Source organism: Primulina tabacum, chromosome 1, assembly GCF_025594145.1.
Source record: "Primulina tabacum isolate GXHZ01 chromosome 1, ASM2559414v2, whole genome shotgun sequence".
Classification (NCBI taxonomy): Eukaryota; Viridiplantae; Streptophyta; class Magnoliopsida; order Lamiales; family Gesneriaceae; genus Primulina; species Primulina tabacum.
The window spans coordinates 52,916,492-52,943,442 of record NC_134550.1 but is presented as its reverse complement, the minus strand read 5'-3'; the positions used below and the strand labels follow the sequence as shown (position 1 = coordinate 52,943,442).

Sequence of the window (26,951 nt, the reverse complement as noted above, 5' to 3'; positions counted from 1 at the left end):
GATTTGAAATCTTTAAGTTCAAATCCATCGATGCAAATGCAACTAGCAAATGCAACTAGGAGTGTCAATTCGGGTGGGTAGTGTGGATTGGGTCGGGTTGAGCAACAGTTCAAAAATTGTTCAACCCGAACCAAACCGAAAACTCTCAATCCGAACCTGAACCCGAATCAACCCGATAAACCCGTATAACCTGATTTTGAATTTTTTATAAATTTTTTTTAAAGAAAATAAAATAAAATTCAAAAAAATTAATACTAATATTTTAATTTAAACGCATAATAATAAAATATCTCTCGTATATATGATTTAAATTTGAAAATCTAATTGTAGAAAAATAAAATATATTTATTAAATCAAATAAATAATTATTTAAAAAAATGTTCAAAATAAATAATAAATTATGAAAATTTATGATATAAATATACAATAAATATTTTTTCAGACATACAATATATAAAAATATAGACAATATTTATTAATCATCTTTTTTTAAAAAAAATTTAAAATTTGGGTTGACCCGAACCCAACCCAACCCGATCATTTTTTCGAGTCAGCTATCGGGCCCAACCTGATCTGACCAGAACCCGAAAACCTCAAACCCAAACCTATTTTTTTTCGAGCTGAACCGTGTCGAGTTGGTGGTCGTGTCTTATTTTGACACCCCTAAACGCAACATTTCATTTTTTTTACATTCAAGTAAAGTCATGAAATTTGAAATTCATCATCTCAAATTTATCAATCAAATGCGGTGAAGACCCAAAATTCCACTTAGAAACGGTCCATATTTTTGAAAGTGTGAATAACCACTATTCCCTCATTTATCCACATTGTTGACAACCATTACATTATTTTTTGTATCAACCATGTACATTCATATAAATAAAATTCAAATCATATTCCCTCTAGTAAATTCCAAATTTTTTAAATGCACTAAAAGGTCAAAAATGTTATGGTCATTCTTCACTCATTTACCACCATTTTAATGTCTATTTTGACCCAAATGGACCAGTCATGTAACCGCCACTGTAAAAGCATGATAATGGCTTTTAAGAGGAGATAAATGATCATGAATAGCTAAATATTTAGCTTGCCTTTGAAGCCTATAAATGTACATCAGCTGAATAGAGAAACAACACCCAAAAAAATAACAAAAACTATCCCAAAATTCGAACATAAGCACCTAAATTCTGAGCATTTCAGTAGCAAGAACAATGTTTTTTTTTTCCGTAATTTATTCCCATCAATACGAAGCTCGGAATCTGATCTTCATCATTTGTAATATGCCAGACCACGTTCTGAACATATTGTTCAAAATTCAGTAAAATCCAATGTTTAGAACTCTGCCACCGACCTCCGCAAGTAAGATGCACAGATTTTATGAGAGAGCAACTACAACTTAAGTTCATCGCCCAAAACCTGCTCAAATCCGATCTCCAACATAAAAAAATTTTGTTCACCCCTCTTTTGAACGTGATATCAAAATTTAAACTTCGTTTCATACAAAATTTTCGCTATACCGAAAAATATCGATATTTTTTCAAGTCTTATTTGTGCATTTTCTGTTTACTCCGAGGGAAAATTTGTAAATTAAACCTAGTCAACTATTTTGTTAAAGAAAATTATCTCCATTTTTTTAAAAAAAATAACTAAATAAGCCTGATTCCGGCTCAATATTAGTGAATGACCCACTATTTCGGCCCTTGTGTAGTCCACCAATTGGCCCATTAATTTGAACATTTTTATTAGACAAAAGCCCATTTGGGTCAGTTATTAGGCCCAAGCCTTCTACCAACATTAATACCCCGAAGTCGCCGATTTTGCCGAAACAGAACGTATAAACAAGAAGCAGAAAGTAAAAGGGCGCACTACCTCCCAAAAATTCAATCAAAATATACAAAATTCAATACATAAATTCAGAAACCCGCATGAATTTTCAGATTTTAATGACGGATTTTACTAGGTAATTTAACCTTTTCCTCCGTAAAAATTATGTTCAATTTCTCTTCAATTTTTTGTTGTGTGATGCTAATGCATTATTAGCTTAGTTCTTCTTTTTCTTCATCTTCTGCAATTGTTACCCCCCACCCCAGCCCCCATTATTTTGAGTTAAGAATTCTCCTCAATTTTTTTTTGCCTCGTATGTTCCCATCATCGATGGCTTTTCACCTGCTTTAATATATTTTTTTTTTGCGTCTGAGACAGAAGCTTAGGCTGAATTTGATTCTGGATCCGTTCGATTTTATTTGATTTTAAATTTTTTTATTCTCTAACTTTTATGTTTGCTGGAATTCTCGAGTTCCGGATTTTTTTTGCTTGTTTAGTTCTTTCGTTTGTCAAAAACATGATGGAATGATTTCTCATTTCTTATTTTTCATTTGCATTTTTTTCTTTGTTTCTTATTTTTTTGCAGATGAATTTTTGGGTGTCTGGAAAATTATTCAAAGACTTGATTTTTTCCCTTCTGCATTAAGTATTAAATAGGTGAATTGCCTTGTTTTGCGGATTGAGAATTGAAGCTACCGAGCGTACATCAATCGGGTTTGATTCTGCATCTGTAATCCTGTTGTTGCATTTTTATTATAATGTTTGCATAGGTTTTGAATCTGAAAAATTGCAACTTCAATCTTGTGGGTGGAAACTTTTTCCCTGGCAAAGTTGAATTTATGTAAAAGTGCTGTTTATGTTATTATATGGACTGAAACCAATGACATTTCTGTGTTCTTCTCTAAGTGGGGAAAGATGATGTGGTTAAAGTTATAGTTAAGCATGTAAGAAATGTGTTAGCTTTGTATGTATTTAGATATCTATAGGTTGAACATTTTTCTCGATAAGAAAAATGCTATTTAAGTCATGGAATTGGTGTATTTGGTTGCTTTGTTGATCCACCCACGTGGTGGACATTGTAAATGTGTCTAATAAACTGTTAAGTATTTTCAGATTTCTAATGGCTGAACCATTTTAATCACAAAAATCCTGTTTTAGTCATGGTGTTGGTGTATTTGGTTTGTTTATTTATCTACCCATGTGTTGGATATTATGAATGTGTCTTATGAGCTGTTAAAGTATTTGTAACACAGATTTTTGGACACCTGGTCATTTGCATGGTAGTTAGCTTCATTTAACGTGTTTTAAAATAGAACGATCGATCAATTATCCAGTTTAAAGGATTTCATATTTTTGCCGCCGATACATCAAATACTGTTACGAGAATATGTAACGATTCACCGAAATCTTAACCAAATATGCTATTAATTTACATTTAAAATTTAAACTAAAATGACGTGACACGTTGAAAATTTCAACACAACATCCTGGCACGTGCTCAATTGAATTTAGGGCAGCTTTGAGAAATTCAATACGATATCCTGCCGCATGCTCAATTAAAGGGAGAAAGCGAAGCTTCTTTAAGTTCGGTGCCGAAACTATATAACTGAGATAGGCAGCCTTATTTGAACAATAAATAACTTGAGATCTTTATCTGCAATTTTTCATCTTTTGGACAAGGATCTGTAAGTCAGATGTTTCTAACGCATGCATACCAACTGATGTTGGTTATCTTGCTTATTTTCATGAGGAAGATATCAATATATTTCCATGATATGGGCTCTTACTCACTGATTGTCCTTGTTTTGTTCTATGATTATTTTTAATTTGCCTCAAAGACCTATGTTGTTTTACTTTAAGAATCTGTTTTGTATTTTAAGCCACTTGAGCGGCTTATATGCATTTTTCACCAACTCTCAATTTCATCTTTTAACTTGCTTTTTTGCAGACATATGTGGTAAATATATTCTTCCTCATGCTTAATGAATTCTCATTTATCTCAAATGAAATCAGTCCCCTTTAATTTTCAATCCGGGAATTTTTGTTGAATAATTGATGGTTAATCTGTCTATTCAGTTTTTGTTTCTTACGTTTCGCCTGCCTAAACCCACATTACTTTTTCACATGAAGATTAAATATCTCTGTCTAGAGTTTAATCCTTAATGAAACAATCACTTTCATTTGATGAATCAATCAAGGGAATTTAGCTGCATAAATGGTAGAAAGTTAAGATATCTTGGAACTGGTATTCTAGTATAGCACTTGCTGAGAAACAGTGAATACTAAGTGTGTAAATCCAAAAATGTGAACAAAGAACAGCTGGCAGCTAATAGCTCCCATGAGATCTGTTCCTCACAATAAATATGCTGATGATATGTGAACAAATCTCATTTAGTTATTCTACGGGCTTATGATTTGTTCTTGCTAGTCTATATAGCACAACTCGAATAATAACCTTTAAGCTATTGTATGGTTCAAAAATATTTGAGCTGTATCATTATAAATATTTCAAAAATGACATTAATTTGTTCTTCATATTTTTTCCGGTTACATCAGCTTAGAGTTATTATTTTTCGAACCGCTAGTTTTGATTTGTATTTGATGGGTAACATTCCACTGAGATATCCTGATATTATTAATTTTCACCTTAAACATTATTGGATTCTAATATCAAACATTAAATGCTTATATGAATGCCAACCCAAGATCTGTCTTCCTTTCAGGTGATTCTGCTGGCCTGCAATGAACCACCAATATGGGGAAGATCAAGTAAGTTTAGAAACTTCTCCTATCAATTGATTTGCTCTGATCTAACTTCTTCTAGATGCAAAATTCTTATGAAGGATCAAGTCAACGTTGTTGGATTTGACATTCCGAATTCACCCGACGCAAGCTACAACAATGTGTACCCTGGAAATGAAGATGAAGGGCGAGAACCACCAACCCTACCACCACATCTGCAGCATACTCTATTAAACAATCCAAGAACTGGTGATCCAGGTGCATCCCACCTCCCATCGCCCCAGAATGTCACTCTAAATCATCTTTACATCGAGAATCGAGAATCTACTCGGTCAGTAGTGGCACTTGGGGTCACTCACAGGTTCCGTTCGAAATTCGTGACTGTTGTGCTTTATAAACCAGTTCCGAGAAGGTGAAAAATGGACAGACAGATCTGCTTTTATCAAAAACCTTATCTTGGTACTTGTCATTTTTCTATGTATTGTGATTAGAGCAGTGATAGGAACAAGCCAAAATGCAAGAAGGGCGAACTTTAAATTTTTTGTGTCGTATAAACTACAATTATCAGGAGATTAGTTGTGCCAAAAGCTATAACATTGTGCGAATGGTAAATGCCTGCTTTCTTTGTTTTCTACGTTTAGTGATGGTCATTTTACGTAGCAGTAAAAGGGTTTTACCACTGGGGGCATGTAGATCCAACAGCATCATTGGTCCAAAATGCGGGGCTCATGTTCGACCGGCAGTGGTGGACTGGTGGCCATTGGATTAGATAGCTTGAACTCAACACTCTATAAGAGATCATATACGCATCCAGGTTGTGTCAAAGATCCCAAAATTTTGTTGCCAACTCGGTATTTTATTTTTAGCAATGCCATGCATATTTATTAATCTTCAATGTTTAGATATATGTGTATTTAGTTGGGCTGTAAATGTGTTGGATAGCTAGGCCATATAGAACCAGTTATGTTAAGAGGCGGTTAGATAACCTGACCCAGCTACTAGGGGACTAACCCAGACTGGGTCTATATATATATTCTATGCAGCCACTCAATTAATGTAACAACGGCCCAGATGCATCGTTTTTGCAAAAGAGCAGGTCTCTTGTGACGGTATCATGAATATATATATTATTCTATTTAGCCACTTAATTAATGTAACAATGGCCCAGATGCATCGTTTTTGTAAAAGAGTAGGTCTCTTGTGACGGTCTCACGAATCTTTATCTGTGAGACGGGTCAAATTTATCGATATTTACAATAAAAAGTAATACTCTTAGCATAAAAAGTAATATTTTTTTATGGATGACCCAAATAAGAGATATGTCTCACAAAATACGACTCGTGAGACTGTCTCACACAAGTTTTTGTCTTTTTGTAAAAATCGACGAGGTAGCTGACCGCCCACCACTTAGGCAGTTATAGACGCCAACTTTTATAACACTGATTAAATGACATCCAAAATAAGATAATTTTGAAAAAGTATAAATATCTATACAAATTTCGGTTGAAAATGAAACTTTCAATAATTATGCATATTTTAAACAATTAAAATACTTAGGGAAATATGTCATAATTATCCGGATTAGCATAGTTGAAAATTAAACTTTCAATAACTATGCATATTTTACAAATTAAAATTAATAATTAGGGTAAAATATGTCATAATCAACCGGAATTGCATGCAATCATGTACACGGTTAATTCGATGCTGGCGTTAGGGCTGTGCCCTAACTCAGTCGGACGCTGACACGTGGCACCTTTATTTAAAAAAAAAATAAATTGAAAATCTGCTTTGAAAAATAGAAGAGACTATTACCATGGTTAATCTTTCAACCTTTTTCTATTGTGGTTTGATATTCCAATTAAACTTCAGGGTGGAGAGGTACACGATCGCCGCCACCATCACGAGCCACCACGATGGTCGTCACCACCGAAAACCTACATCTCACCACGTCTCTTCCACCAGTACACGATCGCCGCTGTCACCACTCCGCCACCGCCGAATAGCCGCCACCTCCGAAAAGCTGCCTGCGTTCATTGGTTGGTTTGTGCGTAATTTTGAATCATGTTATTTCCAAGTCTTTATTGATGGAATCAGTTCTTTATTTGATTGGGCAGATTGGGTAAGCTTAGATTCATATTATACAAACAATTTTCATCCTCCAATTTATGATTTGGAGGTTTGATGAAAAAAATTGACCATGAGCTCTAATTTTTTATTTGGACGTGTGCTTGGATTTACCATCGACTTTAGGTTAAGGAATACAGTAGTCCAGCAAGAAGCTGAGGTAGGAGTCTCATTAGAAGCAGAGGCCCTAAGAGGAAGTAAGGTAATCCTTGTGTCATGTATTCTCTTATTTTTAACTTTATGTGCATTTTAACTGAACTAGACACTGAGACTTTTTTGTATGCATATCAGTGGAGAAATCTGCTTCAAGATCACCATCTGCATCTCCTGGTAAACCTTCCAGGTACAAGGAACTACATTTTCACTCTTGCGTTGGAATGGAGTTTTGAAAACTTGTGTTAGATAGGCAACAATTTGTGCAATACAGAGGCATTGTGTGTGACAGAGGGATCAACACTAATAGGTTGGGTTGTGGAGCAATAATAGGAATTGAACAAGAGTTTTATTTGTGTGGTACTGCTGAGATAGGTTTGGCTTCCATTGGCTGTTCTTACTGAATTGGACTATTGGACCTTCTCAGCATCTGCTGACTTGATAGTGCTAAAATGGTGAGCCGTTTAATTTGAAGTTGCTATTTTTTGTATTATTTATTGTATTTAGTAAACTAATTAATTTTTTTGGAAATTTTGTGTAACTATAAGGCAAAACATATGTTGTGTTTGTTGGACGCAATCCCGGCGTATATACGTCTTGGGAAGAAACGCATATGCAAGTTAACAAATTTAGTGGAGCTGTACACAAGTCTTGTAAAACTAATGAAGAAGCAGTAGCAACATTTACGGCGTACAAGGAAAAACAATCTTGTTCGAGTTCAAGGTCCGCTTTAGCGCCCGCTTCAGCTTCCGCTTCAAGTTCTACTACAGCTTCAAGTTGCACCACATCTGCCGACCAATATGAGAAACTAGCTAAACTAATAGATGTCCAGGTAGATTTAGCACGTGATCAACGGGAGCAATGCTTAAAGGCTGCACAAATTTTTGAAGAGATAGAACGACAATTGAAATCTCTTCGTGTTAAAGAAGATTAAAAGTAGTATTTGTATTATTACAATGAATCTTTTTTAATTATTTTGTTTTGTCATGTAAGATAAGTGGATTAATGACTTTTGTTTTGTCATGTAAGATAAAAATCGAGAACTAAAATTTTGTTAATGAGTTAATTATTTGTATTATTACAATTCAATCAGCTCTCAATTAACTAGAAATAAAATTAGGTTAATTAGTAATTTAGTAATTACAGTTTTGGATTATCATCTATTTCACAAACGAGTTGTATGCAATTTAAAATCCCACGTGATACATGATCATCTTGGAGCATTAAGCTCAGAAAGGGAAAGTTTATCAATTCATGAACTCAAGATACAAGCTTCGCCACATGTAAGGAAAATGCTTTACACCCAGATGGTTCAAAAAAGGTGTTTCATCGGTACATATTTAAGCAAAAAGATGGATGGTTTTAGTCAACAAAAGCATGTTTTGCAACACAAGACTCTAAAGGTCAACACCACAAAGAAGGGGTCCTCCAAACTAAATATTTAGATAATTAGGAACTCTGCAACGATTCAACTTTACACTCCGCAGTTTCTCCCTCTCCCACAGCTTTATCATCAGCTTTTTTGTCTTCGGGTTTATCTACCTCTGCATGATACAAGATAGGCATAATAAACAAAACAAATCAAGAATTAGCGCACAACCTTCGACTGAAACCATATGAGAGAAGTACAAATCAAGACCTAGAGCACAACCAGAAGACTAATAACAAAGAAAAACCAAGTATAATGCCTGGCAACAGATGCGGAAACTTACAGAGAAATCCATGCCTCCCAAATCCAAATCAAACCAAGGTTTGAAGTACGCTCCAAAACTCAAGTACATAAAAAAACAAGTGCAAAATCATTCCATGTTCCTATCAAAATTTTGAGCAATGAATAGCCGAGAGAAAACCAGCAATTTCAAATCCAATAAAAACTTACAAACTAAGGGAAATGTAGGCATTAAATAAGCCTGAAAGATAATGGTCTCCATTGTAGTAGTACCCTATCAAAAACAGAAGTCCCACAACAGCAAGTTATCTCCAGAATTTCATTACAAAAGCCCCTCAAATTGATTGACTTCAAACTGAGATGTCCATGATGGTGGGACATTAGGATTTTGTAGTTGTTGGGCATGATCTACTTCTTGGCTATTAATGCATTGGGAAGCCTGTGAGCTTTGTCCTTTTCTTTTGCCACATCTTGCATCTCCTACATCAGACAATGAGAAAAAAGTTATTAAAGATTGAAATAACTATTAACAATTAACAAAAGAAATCACGACTTACTTGAACTGTGAACTTTTGCTTTTCCTTTTCTTTTCTTACTTTTATCATCCCAATGACGTTGTATGTTTTTATTTGTAATTCCTCTTGACTTGACTTGAGGAGGATTACGTACAACCATTTCATCTACCATGTTTTCTTCTTGAATCCCGTTGTCATCCAACTTAAGTTTTTCGAAGAACTCATCTATTTGTTCTCTCGCACCATCAACAATTTCTGTCAATTTCTTTCTTGCATCTCCATTAGATTTACATCGCATGGTAAGATTATATGTCGATCTCATAAGTTGGTTTACAAAAACCATCTCAGATTCCTGGCCACTTCCACTTTCTTGCTGACAAAAATCATCTACCAAAACTCTATTTTTTGCATTTTTCATCCAGCGCTTCTTCAAGTAGGGTTTGGGAATATAATTCACATTCATAAAATTAAAGACCATCAAAATGTGTTTGCACAATATTCCCATTTACTCGAATTTCTGACAACTGCATTTTACTTCAGTAGTCTCCTTATTAAATAGCACGTGTCGAACCCTTGAGTTCTCATCATGAGATTTTACTTTAAAATAGAGGATAACCGCACTGAAATCCAAAGGCATCTCAATAAACCGCATATTCAAAGAATTAATAAACTCTAACTTGAATAGCTTGTACACGGTGAGAGTATAAACATCAGCTGCAGAATTCAACATTGGATTGTTTTTCAACATTGTCGGGGCTTTCTTGTGATGACAACGCGTATCTTCGGCCTTCTCTTTCTCTCGCCAACTTTGTTGGATTTTTCGTAATTAACCACAAAATCATACAATGAAATTGCACTGTTACTTGATCTCTTCAACGCAGCATTTGTCACCTCGCTTCTAGAAGTTGCCAATAGCCCTGCACTAAACTTGTGATTGCTAAACGCAGTAGCCCATTTGTATCTCAATGTGTACATACCATTTAACCATTTGTGGCCACTGAGATTGTATTCATCAATCATAATATTCCATGTGGATTCAAATTCTTCTTCAGATTCACAATGAGTCATGCATTTATTCAACAATCTTTTAAAACTCGAATCACCATTCAAACTACCTAAGTGTGATGGAGCATTTTGATTTATGTGCCATTGACATAACCGATGGTGTGAATGTGGAAAAATTGTTTCAATTGCATTCATCATTGCTTGGCATTGATCTGTAAAAATTGTTTCAGGTTGTTTCGCATTCATAGAATCAAGAAAAGTTTTGAACAACCATTCAAATAAACTCTCAGTTTCATCTGACATAAATGCCAAGCCAAACATTACATTTTGTCTGTGCTGATTAATTCCAACGAAAGGAGCACATATCAAATTGTACCGATTGGTTCGATAAGTCGTGTCAACTGATAATATATCACCAAAAAACTCATAATCAACTTCACATCTGGAATCCCTAAGGAAGAAGTTCATGACTCTATTGTCATCATCTAATTGCACATTCCAATAAAAATTTGACTATTTATTCGACTTGTTTATAAAATGATGAAGTAATGCAGAAGCATCTCCGTTCTCAACTTTCGTTTGTTTTTTTATGCGACCAAGATAATCATATGCATCTTTTTGAATAAAGCTCAAATTCTGTGGTCCTTGTGCTTCATTTATCATATAAGAGACAGCATTAGACACTGTTATCCCAGAATTTACCATGGACTCCAAAATAGATTTTTGAGCATATGAAATATTGCGTGATGATCTCAACAAATGTCTTTGATCAGCCGCAAGCATTTCATGATTATGTTCCATGACAAATCTACCAACCGTCCATTCTCCACCACGTTGCCTAGTTATTCTGAGCTTTGCTTTACATTTACTTCTACTTGTCGGCTTCAAGTGAACAAGTATTTGCGCATTAGAACGTTTTTCATCTTTACTACCCTCACAAGAACATTCAAACTCTTTAGCTTGAAGTTCGTTAGTGCCAGGAAAGTAGCGTTGATCACCTTTTTTAACACTAAAACCTTTTGCATGACCATAATTACAATATAGTGTATAAGCATCTTCAACACTTTTCACAACTTCACCAACAAATAGTCTACTCTCCAATTGATCTACAATAGAATTTGTAGATAGTACCTCAACATCTCTATGAATCACAGATTCCAAATTTGAAACTCGAACCTCTTCAATATTATCTACCACAAAGTTTATAAGAACAAAAAATCAGTTTGGATAGTATTGGGTTATATTCTAAAAGAAAATTTATAACTATTGAAAAATATTACAAGAGTCAATATATCTACCATCGCAATTCAGATCCATTCGTCGTGTTTCAGGTCTCGGTTCAGCCAATGGGATGTATGTAGATGTGTAGCAACCACAGACGGACCAGGATCTAATCTTCTGATGAACTCAGGAACAACAATACTCCAGTAAATTCTATGAGACAATAACAAAAAAAATTAGAAGTAGTACCAAATAGCATCATGTGCCAAATAAGAAATATGAGTTAGTTCATGCCCTGTCAAATGCTGTTTCAAATCAAAGATTTCAACTTTCCAGTTCATTGATTGAACTCAAATGCTAAAATTCAAAACCCGAGTCTAGAATTCCAGTTCATAGATTCTTTAACCATTTACACCAACTACAACCAGCGAGTTTTCTGTTTCATGTTTAAGTCTCGACAGCATTCTCACTTTTCAAATGTTGACCAATTGGGAAAGACAAAACCAATTTTATTTATTGAACATGTGTGCATGAAAAGAAGGCAAACAAAGTACATATCGATGATCTAAACTTATAGTTAACATCTAAAATTCTGAAACCAAATAAAATTTACCAAACAGTATCGTAAAGAAATTGTTCCCCATGAATCGCTCTTTCACGAGATGAGAAATTGCCTGTTACGCTGGAGTTGTGCTATAAATTTGACAGAGGGATCAAATTTCTTTCCATGAGACAATTACGCTGGAGCGCCGGTGCCGTTTTGGGGAAAGTATGGAATGAAATTTAACGATGAAGATGGCAGAACCTGAAAAAAGAGGGAAAATAATGTGGGTAATTTTTTCACGGGAATTTGAAATAATTTGAGCTATTTTTTTTTTAAAAAAAAAGAAAGAGTTTAGCAATTAACCATGGTAAAACAAAAGGGCACAGCCTTAACGCCAGCATCGAATTAACCCATGTACACATGCTGGTTTGACTCACTATTTGGGGTCACTATTACATTTAAGTTTCTATTAAATTAATATTAATAAATTATTCTCCTCGTTGTTAGATATGTTGAAATGGTGGATAACGCCAGAGCATGTATTCCCGTTATTTTTAAATTTTTCCGAAACATAAATTATTTCTACTTTAATAAAAACTTGTTTATAAAATAAATTTAAGAAGATATCGTATATCAATCTATATTATATAATTTTGTGTGAATTTTTTAATAATATACAAGAAATATAGATACTAGAATGAATAGGATTTGTGTGCCCGTAAAAGAAATACTCCAAATTGAATGGTTGCCAACAATCTGGATTGATTAACATGTAAATCACGAACATTGCGAGAAATAGAGATGACAATAAATCGGTTTGAGTAGAATTTCATATTTTTTGTCCACATGCTCATTTATTTTATGGATCACCATCACCATCCTCGTCGGATATTTAATTTTATCATCATCATCATCCTCATATCCAAATATCTTATTACCACATTATCAAATTTTAATAATTTCGATTAAACTATGAATATTTACGAAATTATAGAAAACAATAAGGAGAAAAAATAAATACAAAAATTAGCAAATTAAACATTATAGAAAAAATAACAAAATATAAGAAACCATTTATTCTAACATAATTATCCTACAAAAATAACATCAACTTTATACTAATAATCTTCTTTATTCTATCCAATTAATATTATTTAACAAAAACATATTAGAATTAATATGATAGCCTAAAAATCAAGTGTATATGTATGTGTGTGTATTAATTTAATCAGATGTTCGGGTTGGGTATGAGCAGAATTATTTAAGACCCTCCTCAATCCCGATCTCTAAAAACCATCATACCCGGTTATTCATTTATTTAATCCGGTAAAAAGTCATCTCAGTATTTTTCTTCATTCGAGTCGAATATTGAATTCTCCGTCAGATTCGTAAAAAGTTGTTTCCCCAGCTAGAACTGTGGCATAGTTATTTGAATTGATCGAACAAAGCGGAGGAGAATGATCATATGAATTTACACTTCTATATTAATAAGTCATATAAAATATAGTCAATTGTAATTTTCGTATCTATATTTGCCTCTACAAAATTAAATTTTGTTGTAAAAATTGAGTTTTGGTCGTTTGTTTTTAAATTTTTGATAATTTTAGAAAAAAATTATTGGTAGCACTTTCGTGATATTGTACACGTAAGCGTCACTTCGTCGTCAAGTCAACGCCACATCGAAAAAAGATCAAAATCACAAAATGTAAATAAATAACGGACTAACACATAAATTTGACACAAGAGATTACCAAAATCACAAAGAAATAAATTTGCAGAATTAAAATTGGCAATTTCCCTCTATGAAATAAGAGAATGAGAATTAATCAAAAAATCAATACTTTATTTTATTTCCGAGTGAATTCATGATTAGTATTGTTTATATTTAAGAATTTTCACATAAATTTCACTAATGATTCATTTAAATTTGAAGTAATTCATAATAAGACACTTGTTTAGTTTAAATTTTAATTAGTACTGTAAAAACTTAAAAGACTGAAACATTGTTACCAAATTATCCTTCATCTTTCGCCTTCAAATCTCCTAAAGTTAGAATAAATTTTTAGGCAATAGACTATTATTTTATTTTATTTTATCTCATTAATTCCATGTATTTGTTTTACGATTAGGAGTTTTTGTAGAATTTGTGCTAGAATTAGAGTTTTTTGTCATGAGCATGGAATATTGAAAAGTAATTGCTAAAAAATACGGTATAGATTGTTTGTAAGTTATTTCATTGCTTCATTTATAGGTGATTTTTGGGATCAATATGCAAGAGAGACGTTTTTAGTTTTGGTAAAAACTTATGTGAGACCTACAGTATAGATTGTTTGTAAGTGATTTCATTGCTTCATTTATAGGTGATTTTTGGGATCCATATGCAAGAGAGACGTTCTTAGTTTTGGTAAAAACTTAGGTGAGACGGTCTCACAGGTCGTATTTTGTGAAATGGATCTCTTATTTGGGTCGTCAATGAAAAAATATTACTTTTTATGCTAAGAGTATTACTTTTTATTGTGAATATCGGTAAGGTTGACTCGTGATAAAGATTCGTGAGTTCGTCTCACAAAAGATTTATTCATCAGTTTAAATAGATTCGAAAAAGATATTGATTTATTATTTGATACAAATATAATATATTTAAACTTTATTATTATATATAATAAATATTTGATTTTTCTTTTATCTGATATTGACTTCCTCGATATCTAGTCATAGCTCAGTATCTGACGTTGGTTTCTGAAGGATAGTTTTGCCCGCCAATCGTATAAACACAGCACACCAAGAATTCAACTTGGAGTAGCTTTTTTTGACAGGGTGCCTTGTGGAGTTTTATAGGGTCACTGCGAGAAGAAACTCGGTTTCCTTTTTGTATTTAGTTTATGTGAATACCACAAATGAAGCCTCCCCCGGACTAAGAAGTCGCAGGGACCCATATCTCGTTTCGTTGTAAATCTCTCCATATCCTCTATTTCCAGTAACCTGTAAAATCTTGGATACTTCTTTTCTTCTACTACGAAATTTCTTTTAGTGAGGATGGCAGGGGCCGAATTAGGTTCTCCTGGAAGCTCCACGCATGGAGTCACGGGCAAAGAACAAACCCACGCCTTTTCCATAACAGATGGAACCGTTTCATCGATAAAGCTGCCAAATTTGCATTGCCTGTTGATTCTGAACACGAGGCAAAAGTTTTCAAACTCTTTTCATTCGCCAAACCACACACGAGAACATTCCATCTTTCTTGGATATCCTTTTTCACCTGTTTCGTGTCCACTTTCGCTGCTGCCCCACGCGTCCCCATAATCCGTGACAACCTCAAGTTAACCAAACTAGGCATTGGAAATGCCGGGCTCGCTTCTGTTTCAGGAAGTATATTTTCCAGGCTGGTAATGGGCACAGTTTGTGACATGCTAGGTCTGCGCGTTTCTCATCGTGTTGTTGGCTCCTACGGTATAACCTGATATTTGTCCTCTTGCATGGATACTCAATGGGAGTCGAGTTGACAACAGATAATGTCATGGCGGAGTACTTTTATGACAGGTTAGTATTGATACTTGCTTCGTCTTCTAATTATATTAAAAAGTTTATTTAAAATCAATCTCATTCTTGAGTCACATGCATACGGATAGATTTGATATCAAACTACACAGCCGGCATCGTTGCTGCAACCTTCGGCATGGCAAACCTCGTGAGCTTTAATTTTTGATCTTATCGATTAATTTCTCATACAATTAACACGTTAACCAATGGTTAAGCATTATATGGCTGTTAATGACAAACGGATCTTAACATGCAGAAATACTTAATAGAAAGGAAAGCCCATATTCCGAAATTCATTTAATCAGAATAAAGCTTGTTCATAAGTTTAGAACAAAGTGTGATGGAGTGATCAACCATTTCTGGAGATTTTACCTAGTCTAGAGGTAATTGCATTTAATCGGAACTGAGAATAGCTTCAAAATAAAACCCAAACACCCGAGAATTAACTATATAGGTCATCTTCGTCAGCTCCACCTGCAGAGGCCGCAAACTGGTCGGATCCGGATGCCCCAGCTGCTGATTCTGCAAACCGGAATTCAGTTCCAAATCCACGAGATTGCTGCAAAGTCTGAGCAAACGCCTGGTACTTGCGAATATCAGCATCACTCACACTTCTACGAGCAAATTTCATGGACTCCTCAAAATGTGCAGGCTTGATTTCAGACACTTCATCTTCGACGTCCTCATCCATGGAATCGGGATTGTCCCTTCTCCTCTTCTCCTTTTCAATGTCCTGAAACAAGCAATAATGTCGATAATCTTACATCCATAATTGTATTATAAATCCACCAAAAACTAAATCATTATAGGAAACACTACAGAGTAGAGATTTTATGCAAGGAATAAGAGCAGAAAAATACAGATTCTATTCTAATTACTCAAAGGCACTTGCAGCTTCCATTAAAATCTCTCTGTTTAGAAGCTATAAGTCAGAATTTTGATTTTCCGCTCAAGGTTCAATAGAAAAGGAATGATCAAACTTCAAAGAAACTATCAAGAATTCAGAAAATCGAAGTATGAGGTGTCTCCAGGTGCACTACATGTGTACAAGCCGTTGGACAATAAATAAATCTTCTTTACAATATTGACTTTAATGATTGCATTAAGGATACACGTCTTTTTATCCAAAGCAGGCTTTAAATGTGCATTGGATCTCAAGGAGCACCAAGACATGTATAACTTATTCTCGAGGGCACACCTCATTGAAGGATCATGACTTAGTAGGTATCTAGGCTCAAAGACTGGGCCATAGACCCACGTCTAGTGGGATCCAAATTACTAAGCACGTTCACATAATAAAGAGCTGAAAATAAAACAGGGCACAGGAACATACTTTTTCAATAGTCTCTCTTATGGCATACTTGCAAGCTCGCTGACATATTTCTGTGATGTCTGCCCCGCTAAATCCTTGAGTATACTTGGCCAGTGCTCGTAGATCAATATCTTTGGAAAGCGGTGATTTTCTTAGGCAGGCTTTGAAAATCTGATGGCGTGAATCTTCATCAGGCAAAGGGATGTATATTAACTGATCGAGACGACCAGGACGCAAAAGTGCTGGATCGATTATGTCAGGTCTGTTAGTAGCCCCAATAATAAAAACAGTCTTTTTTGCGTTCATGCCATCCATTTCTGTTAGAAGTTGGTTGAGAACTCTATCAGCTGCACCACCAGCATCACCCACACTGCTTCCTCTCTGTGACAGTTACAAGATGAATTGTGAGTATATATAGATACTGAACATGCAGACTCCCAAGACTAGGTTCCAATTTCATAGGTTACTTCCTTTTGAAACCTCAATATACAATGCAGTATTTAACTTAGAGGCGATTTATTGCCTTTCTAACTTATATTTTATTGATTGACCACATAACTTTAAACTAGCCTGCAAAAAAAAAAGAAACATCTTGAATATGTAATTATCTAAAAACTGTACTGACAAACAACCTGAGTTGCAATAGAATCAAGCTCGTCAAAGAAGAGGACACATGGAGCAGATTGTCTAGCTTTGTCAAATATTTCCCGAACATTAGCTTCACTCTCTCCAAACCACATGGTGAGCAATTCAGGTCCTTTTACGCTGATGAAATTGGCTTGGCATTCATTTGCAATTGCCTTGGCCAGAAGAGTTTTGCCACACCCAGGAGGACCATAGAAAAGGACACCCTTTGAAGGTGACATGCCAAATTTCTCAAACTTTTCGGGATGTTCCACTGGATATTGAACAGTCTGAAAGATAATAAAGCAGATAGCTCGATCAACTATCACAGTTTATGGTAGATCAAATCTGACCTGAAAATTTGCATTACCTCTTGAAGCTCCCTCTTCACATTTTCTAAGCCTCCAATGTCTTCCCAGGATATGTTGGGTACTTCGACAACCTTTTCATAGTTTAAATTTAATGAAGAAAGAATGTACATTATAGTTCATCGTAATATTGATATGCAATGACAAATATAAAAAAGCATCCCATCCAGAAATCACTCACTGTTTCCCGCAATGCCGAAGGATTGCTTGTTCCAAGAGCAGTATGGAAGTGCTCGTTAGTTACAGCCATGGAGTTCAGTATTTCAGCATCAATTGAATCATCTTCCAAATCAATGACATCCATTTTCTCTCTGATGCACTGGAGCGCAGCTTCAGTGCAGAGAGCTGCAAGGTCAGCACCAACATAGCCATGTGTGTCTTTTGCTATTCTTTCTAGATCAACCTGCAATATAAAATATCAATACAGTCAAAATTCATCCAGAACACTCCCAATTGTAAAGTCTCTTAAGATGTGTAGGCCATACATCATCAGAAAGCTTCATGTTCTTGGTATGAATTCGAAGAACTTCAAGACGTCCAACTTCATCTGGAACACCAATGTCTATTTCCCTGTCAAACCTACCAAACCTTCTAAGAGCTGGGTCAATGCTGTTTGGTCGATTGGTAGCTCCCATTACAATAACATGGGAGCGAGATTTCAACCCATCCATGAGAGTCAAAAGCTGAGAAACAATCCTCCTTTCGACTTCACCATTTGTTTTTTCTCGCTTCGGTGCTATGGAATCGATTTCATCAATAAATATAATAGATGGCGCATTCTTCTCTGCTTCCTCAAATGCCTTTCGCAGATTGCTCTCACTCTCTCCAGCCAATTTGGACATGATTTCTGGCCCATTAATCAAAAAGAAGAAAGCACCAGTTTCATTTGCAACAGCTCTAGCAATTAGGGTCTTTCCAGAACCTGGGGGTCCATAAAGTAATATTCCTTTGGGTGGCTTCACACCAATAGACTTGAAAAGCTGGGGATGCCTCAGAGGCAACTCAACCAATTCACGGATCTGAGCCATCTGCCTCCTAACACCACCAACATCGTCATAGCCAACCTCATCTAGTCTATCCTCATCCTCCCTCCTCACAGGTTCTCCTTCACAGAAGATCTCAGTATCAGGAGCCACAACACAATATTCACCGGGATCAGTCTCAACAACTTTAAATTCAACACTTCTCATCCCCCCTCTCACGAGAAAGTGGTCTCCTTTCCTCAAAGGACGATATGCTTCCACAAAGTAAGCTACACAAAGCATAATGCTATCAATTATTAAGTGTTGACCATAGACCAGCAATAAAAGATTTGTTTCATTCAGAAAACCATGGAGCAGTCAAGACGAAAACCTAAATATAGACATACGAGAACTTACGCTTGAGGTAGGTTTCAAAAAGATCCCCAGTAAGCCCTTCTATTGTATCGTCCAAGGGAAGTATGTGGACTCGCTTTCCATATTTAACATCAGGGCACTGGTGCACAGATACCACGTCCCCAAGCCTAACCCTCAAGTTTGCCCGCACAACCTTGTTCATTCTTATTTTTGGCTCTTCGCATGATTCATCAGCAAGAGCAATGCAGACTGTATCCTTCCTTTTCTTACCCTGCAAACGGCCGATGGCAGGATTCTCAAAATTTCGTTGCACCAAAATGAAATATGGTACATTCTCAAAATTCCAATACACCAAATGTAGAAGCAAAATATAGTACAAAAAAGGTAAATATGAGCATTCATATCCGGAAAATATTTCCAATATTGTGAGATAAACCATAAACATATACACGCAAAACATGTATTGTCAGATTTTCAGGTTTTCTCTTCATATTTTTTACACGTGTGAGATATTGTCATAATTTCAGTTTTCCTCTTCGCGATTTTCATTAATAATAACCACATGCTTTATTTGCTTCCTGCAGATAATTATGGCCACAATACCAAGACAAAATGAATTTAAAGTCCATGCAACCCTAATCCGATTGTGTCAGATAACGAACGGCCAAACAACAAATGATGTTATGGTGGTAATCCCAATCTCACAAGTTGCCATTCTCAACACCATATCTAAAAGTCGATTACTTTTCAAAACATCCGTCAACAAGAAACACGACTATCAAAATCTTTTGATTATCATTGACGCACAAATGGAGGACTAAGTAATGTTATATTCATAAAAGGCTGTCAATGTTAGGCAAGGTCACGTTCATGCGACCAAACAAATCATTTGAGAACTCATGAGCAAACAGAGATCCTCAATCGTGAAGCACATAGCTTCTCAAAAAAAAACCATAAACCCATAGAATTCATCACGCAAAATTTCAGTTTTAAGAACTAGCTCGAAAGCCCATTCCGCAATCATATATCGTTCAGATCAACAAGAGTATAAGCTTAACTATCAATTACCAGCAGTTGTTAAGCAGGAATCTAACTGTATTTCACAATCAGACATGTAGTTACTAAATTACTATACTCAGGAATCAATAAGCTAGTCGAACAACGATTCTTGCAGCAATCCATCCATCAATATCCTCCAGATCAAATAAAATTAAATTCAATCACGAAACCCTCACCCATTTGGAAATTTTAAAAAAGAAAACCCTAACAAGATAAAACCTTAATCAAAATAGTGTCTCCACGGAAAAGCTGGAGCTTTTCCATAGTAGTTGGGTGAAGGGATACGACGGAGTTGTCATCGTTAACCGCCTCGTCCACAATCAGCCGATTCGCTGCCTTTTTCCTCTCCAAAATCGCCGTCGAGAAGTCCTTCCCAGCTTTCCTGTTCCAAAAAGAGAGAGAAAATGAAACCTCCAATAAATTCAACCAAAAACAGGGTAAAAAAGGTCGCGAAAGAGGGTTGAAGAAATTGACGAGTATGTGAATACTCACGAATCAGAAGACTCGACTTGGTGACTCATCCTGGCGGTGATCGGAGCAGGGGATAGAAGAGAGCGAAGAAATTCCCCCGATTGGAAGTAGTAATTCGACTTCAGAGAAAGAGGAGAATATATATAGATTGGATACGCGTAGATATTGAATTTACCGACCAAACACTCCTTGCGTTTACCGTACCTCAAAATCCCCAATAATGTTTGGATTTAGGCTCTTATAAAGTTAAAAAAAAAAGTGTCATTTGGTAATAATTTCTCAATATTAAACTTAATTTTATCCTCGACTCTCTATTTCCTAAACTTTTTGTTTGAGCTTTCAAATTATTTAAATTTCCCAAAATTACCTTTTAATTCCTTGAATTTGATATGTGGCATTATATATGTATCAAGTTTTTTCTCAAAGTCATATAACCTAAAGACATACAATTGCACAGAGTTTTAAGCCTATATAACATAATTCAAATTACAAATATATATTGTTCATCATGCTTCTGTATAATAAACTAAACATTTTACATATTTAATCGGAGTGTCGTCAGGTTATATCCACGGATTTTTACATATTGTTCCTCAAAGCCTAACCATGCAATTCCAATAGATGGTTCTTGACGTAGATTCTTTCAACAACATTAAGCACAACTTTGTATCGTTACATGCCTTAGGGTGTACAGTAAAATTTTAATTTCGAAAAATTATACATGAGATACATGAGAAGGCCAATAAAACTTGGTTCTTTTATTCAAAAATGCATCATATTATTACATAATAACCTTCTACAGAGTAAGAAAATCTTTTTTAGCTATTTATAATAGCTGGGAATACGACACATAAATTAGGAAAAAAAAATATTATAATTTTTTTGAAAGAAATTGAAAATGTTGAATGATGCATTATTCCTTCTGAATTAGTATTTATAAAATCCTTATTTATTTTTGAAACTCGGACTTCATTCTTGTGAATTGATTTGCCAATTGTGGCCGACATCATCTTTTAGTGGGTATGTCATTAGTTAGTGGTCCACCATATTGTGGTATTGGAGTGACACATCCTCCGTTAATAGAGTGGTTGGAACACATTTTTTCTTTATTTTTGTCCGAGAATATTTTGCTTTTGTATAGTGTGTGGACCTTCATCACTTGGGACACGGATCCTCTGCTTTGCAGAGGACAAGTTGTTGTATCTTTTTTTTCGGTTGGACTTGCAAAACACAACCCAAATTGTATTGCTATTAAAATTAAAAAATATAAAAAAAATTCAATGATAAATAATTGAGTAACTTTACTTGAAAAATTAAACTAGAAAAATTTAATGAAAGTATATATTTTTAATTATATATATATATATATATTAAATTATAATTGAATTTATGTTATAGGAAATAATGTATACAATTTATTTCTATTAAGTTAAATTAATTATTTTAAAATTAGATATTGTTATATTAGTAATAATATTTTTACCTGTTAAAAATTTTTTCATATCACGAAAAAAAATTCTACCTGGACCTTAAAAAATGTTTACTTGTTAAAAAAAATTACATACTTGTTAACTTAAAATTTTTACACGCCAAATAAATTTTAAATATCAAATTCAAGTAATAAATGCTCGATATTAGGAGTCGTTCTACTAATATTTTCAATAAGGAGCTGGATTTAGAAAAATAAACTTTCATGAACTTTGTGAAATTGTTTTAATAAATATAGAGAAAAATATTTTTACTCAGTGTCATATAAAATTTTGAGTTTTAAGTCCACTATATATAGATATATATTCTTTTGAATGGACAGCCATTTTTGCTCAGTAAGAAAGGGGACAAATTTCATATAACATAAATTCAATTATATAATGTATATAATAGAAATAAATTATATACATTATTTCATATAACATAAATTCAATTATAATTTAATATATATATATATAAATATATAATTAAAAATTTATACTTTAATTAAATTTTTCTAGTTTAATTTTTTAAGTAAAATTACTCGTTTATTTATCATTGAATTATTTTTTCATTTTTAAATTTTAATAGTAATACAAATTGAGTTGTGTTTTTCAAGCCCAATTGGAACCAAAAAATAAAATAAAAAATAGAACATCACAAAGTGTTGTTGTCCTCTGCACAGCAGAGGATCTGTATCTCGTCACTTGGATTTCTTTGCGCCTTATGTTTTCAGTTAGATATAGGCTGAAAATCTTTCTAGAATTGTGACTCTTTTTATTTGGGCATTTTGGGCAGATTCTTTCTGACCATCTTTCCACATGAGATATATTGCATAATTTCTGACGAGTTTCTTTACTTCTCGGTAGGTTGTTGTTTCACAAAAGTTTTATTTTCTTTCAAAATATTTTTTATGCAGAGCTTGTAATTTCATGTCCTGGTATTTAACAGCAAATATCTATTTACAAAATTTTGATAAATTTTAAATGAAAATTTGACTTTGTCTATTTCTGTTAAACACACCCATAATCTCATGCTCGCTTGGTGGAGTCATATCGATTATAAAAAATACAAGTCCTAGAAACAAGTCATATCGACTATAAGAAATTCATCAAAACAACACATAAGTCATAACGACTATAAAAACGGATAAACAGATAAGAATACGATTTCTTCAACAAAATAATTGACCAACATATTGAAACTATAGCAATTTCTAAACTATCAATGTACGAAACTACCTAGTCGACTCCATCTAAAAGGTGTGGAATACATGAATTAATCATCAAATTTATTTCTCAACCACCAAGGCAACCTCCATCTCAAGACTAATTATTTCCAAGATATGTACTCTCATTCACCCACAATTCATTGGTGTCGCTCGAGAGTAGGTGGCCTATGATGGTTTATAAGCTCAATTTCATTATTTGGCCAACTTTGCTTAAAAAAACTCAAGCATGTTAGACACACTTACAAAACCTATAAATAGATTATCATCCTCATTATTCAAGGTACACACTCTCTCATTTGTCTATTTGAGCTCTCCAACATTCATAGAATATCTATGAAATGTTTCTGAACTGAGCGTTTAAGTGTCTACATCGGTTAATCCCATACACCTCTAATGTTTGTACATGACATATGTAACAATCCATAAAGCTTGTTGTTTACCTGTCTACGGCTACATGAAAGCGTATACGAGCCCATTTACGATACCATCTACAAGATCGTTTATGTTAACCCGTTTACTCGAGTGTCTACAAGCTCGTTTACGAGCCAGTTATCTACGGCTACATTGACTCGTCTAGACGTCTATGCTATTCATTTATGTTGGTTGTGTGAGAACCCGAATTTCCAGCATTTCAGCAGCAATGCAAAATTCCAGCAGAAGCTAATATTTCAGAAGCTGGTATTTTTCCAACAGATTAGAATCCAGCAGTAGACAACAGATAAAATCCAGCAGCAGAAGAGCGAGATTCCAGCAGACAGTTACTAATTCAGCTCATGACTTGTAACTGAAGCAGTTAACATGGAATAAAGGCTGTTAATGGCAGATTATGACCATTAATTGGGAGGCTAACAGTCAGAATTTTGCCTATAAATAACACACTCAAACCTCTGAATTGCGTTGCACAAATCTTGAGATTATCACTTGAATTTTCGAGCTAAGAGAGTGCTTATTTTCGAGCAGTAGAAACCGGTAGCAAACACAAGCAGATTCCAGACTTCTACCGAAACCTTATAGCAAATTACTGTAAGTGGGCTTATGTATAAATATCTTGAAATCAGTTTGATGATTCTTGTTTCAAACTAAGTATATGTATTTTGATCTCTGATTTTTGAAGCACTGAAACCTAATGAACTAATGGTTGAAATATATATTCTGAACATTTCTGAATTCTGATTTCTGATTCTGGCCTCACCCCTTAGAGGAGAGAACATATAGGGGATTGATATCAGTTTAACCATGAAATTCACGAACGTGCTCAGTGCTTACTTACTTACTAATTTCTGATTTTTGTTCTGAATATTGATTCATGTTCTGAAAAGAAGAGTTTTCTGTATATTATTTGTATTACTGTTTCTATTGAAAATGATTTCGAAAACTGGGAGTTATTTCCGCACCCGCTTATTGAGTGACAACCATATCACTCACCCACCAAACCCATCTCAGATAAAAACGAAGAAGAATTGTTAGAAGAAGAAGAGAAGAATCAATTCTTGGGCTGGTGAAGAAGACTGTTGTTCTCAGTTATTATTTTTGTTATTTCTGCTGAATTTGTTAAGACAATGTTATGTCTGGTTTTACATTTTCGATGTAAAACATTATTTATTTGAGTTGTAACAGATAATGAATTATTCAGTATTATGAATAAAAGACTAGTTTCTGAATTTTGTACTTGTGAGGCTTGTTGTTTTCGAACGTAAATTTGAGAGCAACGCCGATGTCAACCAACCCCCGTCCCGGGGCGTGACAGGTTGTGTATGACTACCTAGACCCATTTACGATCTAGTCAGATTTTCCTGCTTCGATCTACGTAATCAGAACAATTATATTTTTTTGTTAAATCAATTATAATGAAATCAGGTTATAATTTAAATGAGCCTTAAATCCGGACTCATCTAGCCCATTGACATCCCTGTTGGGATCTCAGTTTTCTCGTGTCCAAATCGCAGCGGAAATTTAAAAAAATTTATTTTAACATTCAAAATTTTCTTTGGATTCTCGTATAGTTTAAAATAAATTAGCATACATAGAATGTTTAGTAATATACCTTTAGTGAAATTTTCACTCGACACCAACTACTCCGGTATTAGCGGACGTAGCTCTCGTTGTAAATCCTTGCGTATGTTCTTCAAGTCTCCTTTCTTCAATCTCCCAATCCGGTCCACGACTGGAAGATTAGTTCATCTTCAAAATTGCACTAGTAATTTTGAAGAGCTTTTAACGTATGAGAGCAAAAATCAAAAGACGGCTCAAGAACTTGATGTCTTGGAGTTGGCCGAATTTTGAGAGAAATTAGAGAGGATTTTTCTAAAATTTGAGCTTGAATGGAGGATAGGGTTGACCACCTCCTTTATTTAATTGTATATGCTTGACCTAATTTCCAAAAAAATAGATTTAAATTCCATAATTAACATTAATGAACTTAATTAATTAATTGAACTAGTCCAACTAGTTTAATTAATTAATCAAAATCCATAAAGACCTTTGATTATTTAATATGTTGGACTTATACTCCTACAAGCTCATCAAACATATATCTCACTATATATTTAATTTAATATTTAATAAATTCAATTTTGAGTTTAATAAATTAAATTATCAAATTTTATAAATTCAACTTCTTGAATTTATTCTCTTCAAATTTTAAATATCATAAATTCAATTCATTGAATTTATTCTCTTAAAATTTAATTATCATAAATTCAACTCATTGAATTTACTATATCATAATTTTATATAAAGTTAACTTCTTGGATTTATTCTTTCAACGAGAACAAATTATATATCCAGTGCTTGTGTGACCATCAATGGTTCAGGGATACAGTTAGCCGTGGGTTCACAACTCTTTGTGATTCAGGACAATTTTTTTTATTCGGGCTTACCGTAATTTGCCCACATTACATGCACCAACATTTAATCATGAGAATATCAGAAACCATGTTCTGATTAAACCCATCGAATCATGGTAAGAACGTCTAGTAGCATCGCCCCATGATTCCCTAGATATCACTGATAATTCCTGCAAGAACCAATCGGTTATGATTAACGTACAGTGCGGTCCATTCATCTCATATATCCCGATCGAATCTGCAACCATTGGATCATCAATGGTTGCATATTAATTCGATAGTTATGTGATACAATCATGAAACATTCATAGTGTCATTGCATGCAAAACTAGGGAAATTTTTCCCTAATGTATATCTCACACTCTGGCCAGATATTTCATGCACTATTATTTCACTAGATCACATAAGAATATAGGATATCAACACCCGTAGGTGAGCAATGAATTCCCGAATACAATGCACTGGCTCCTACACATTTCGCAATTGCACCCAACCTCGCCACCTTGTGACCCTCGCGGAGTCGGTAAACGGGACAAAACACAATCCTAGTATGTACAGCCTCAGTATTGTCCCGGATCGTAAGGACTAATCATGTACAATCACAACCACATACTTTTCTTCTCAATGAATGATAACCAGTTGGAAAGTCCGATAGAGAGTTGTTCGGTACAATCATCGTATGATTACCCATTTGTATGATTGGACATCTCTATCTCCTTACCATGAAACACGATACACAACATCACAGATGTTAGTCTCAAGCTCAAGCGGTCTTTATCCTTATTTTAGGCGGCTGAATCGACTAGGAACAAATAGAATATACAGTGTTTATAAATGAGTTTCAGGATCGAATTATAATTCATTTGTATTAAAACATAATCAAGAATTTTATTTAT

General features: G+C 34.4%; 4 protein-coding genes and 1 long non-coding RNA gene across 6 annotated transcripts; 2 read left to right on the top strand and 3 right to left on the bottom strand.

Annotated features, from left to right (window-relative positions):
* Positions 1 to 1,807: 1,807 nt before the first annotated feature.
* On the top strand, positions 1,808 to 5,222 carry LOC142548710 (SNF1-related protein kinase regulatory subunit beta-3-like). 2 transcript variants are annotated; one of them, XM_075657200.1, is made up of 4 exons: positions 1,814 to 1,960; positions 2,411 to 2,538; positions 4,548 to 4,593; positions 4,668 to 5,222. In XM_075657200.1, the coding sequence occupies exons 3-4, from the start codon at positions 4,567 to 4,569 to the stop codon at positions 4,980 to 4,982; spliced, it is 342 nt and encodes a 113-aa protein (XP_075513315.1). In that variant the 5' UTR covers positions 1,814 to 1,960; positions 2,411 to 2,538; positions 4,548 to 4,566; the 3' UTR covers positions 4,983 to 5,222. The 2 variants fall into 2 exon arrangements, with proteins under 2 accessions (XP_075513322.1, XP_075513315.1); XM_075657207.1 differs by lacking the exon at positions 2,411 to 2,538 and having other exon boundaries at positions 1,808 to 1,960.
* Positions 5,223 to 6,769: 1,547 nt separating this feature from the next.
* Positions 6,770 to 7,843, top strand: LOC142519656 (uncharacterized). The gene is made up of 3 exons (XR_012813793.1): positions 6,770 to 6,895; positions 6,985 to 7,301; positions 7,395 to 7,843. It is a non-coding gene; the product is annotated as an uncharacterized LOC142519656 (long non-coding RNA).
* A 1,928-nt stretch (positions 7,844 to 9,771) lies between these two features.
* LOC142512720 (protein FAR1-RELATED SEQUENCE 5-like) lies at positions 9,772 to 10,503 on the bottom strand. The gene has a single exon (XM_075619698.1). It carries the CDS (start codon positions 10,501 to 10,503, stop codon positions 9,772 to 9,774), a length of 732 nt encoding a protein of 243 aa, XP_075475813.1.
* Positions 10,504 to 10,548: 45 nt separating this feature from the next.
* On the bottom strand, positions 10,549 to 11,352 carry LOC142512704 (protein FAR1-RELATED SEQUENCE 5-like). Its single transcript, XM_075619697.1, has 2 exons — positions 11,334 to 11,352; positions 10,549 to 11,225 (listed from the first exon to the last, which is right to left on the bottom strand). Exons 1-2 carry the CDS (start codon positions 11,350 to 11,352, stop codon positions 10,549 to 10,551), a joined length of 696 nt encoding a protein of 231 aa, XP_075475812.1.
* A 4,270-nt stretch (positions 11,353 to 15,622) lies between these two features.
* LOC142512688 (cell division cycle protein 48 homolog) lies at positions 15,623 to 23,685 on the bottom strand. The gene is made up of 9 exons (XM_075619696.1): positions 23,650 to 23,685; positions 20,260 to 20,451; positions 19,024 to 19,252; positions 18,130 to 18,896; positions 17,826 to 18,047; positions 17,647 to 17,718; positions 17,285 to 17,566; positions 16,674 to 17,033; positions 15,623 to 16,073 (listed from the first exon to the last, which is right to left on the bottom strand). The coding sequence occupies exons 1-9, from the start codon at positions 23,683 to 23,685 to the stop codon at positions 15,783 to 15,785; spliced, it is 2,451 nt and encodes an 816-aa protein (XP_075475811.1). The 3' UTR covers positions 15,623 to 15,782.
* Between the last annotated feature and the right edge of the window lie 3,266 nt (positions 23,686 to 26,951).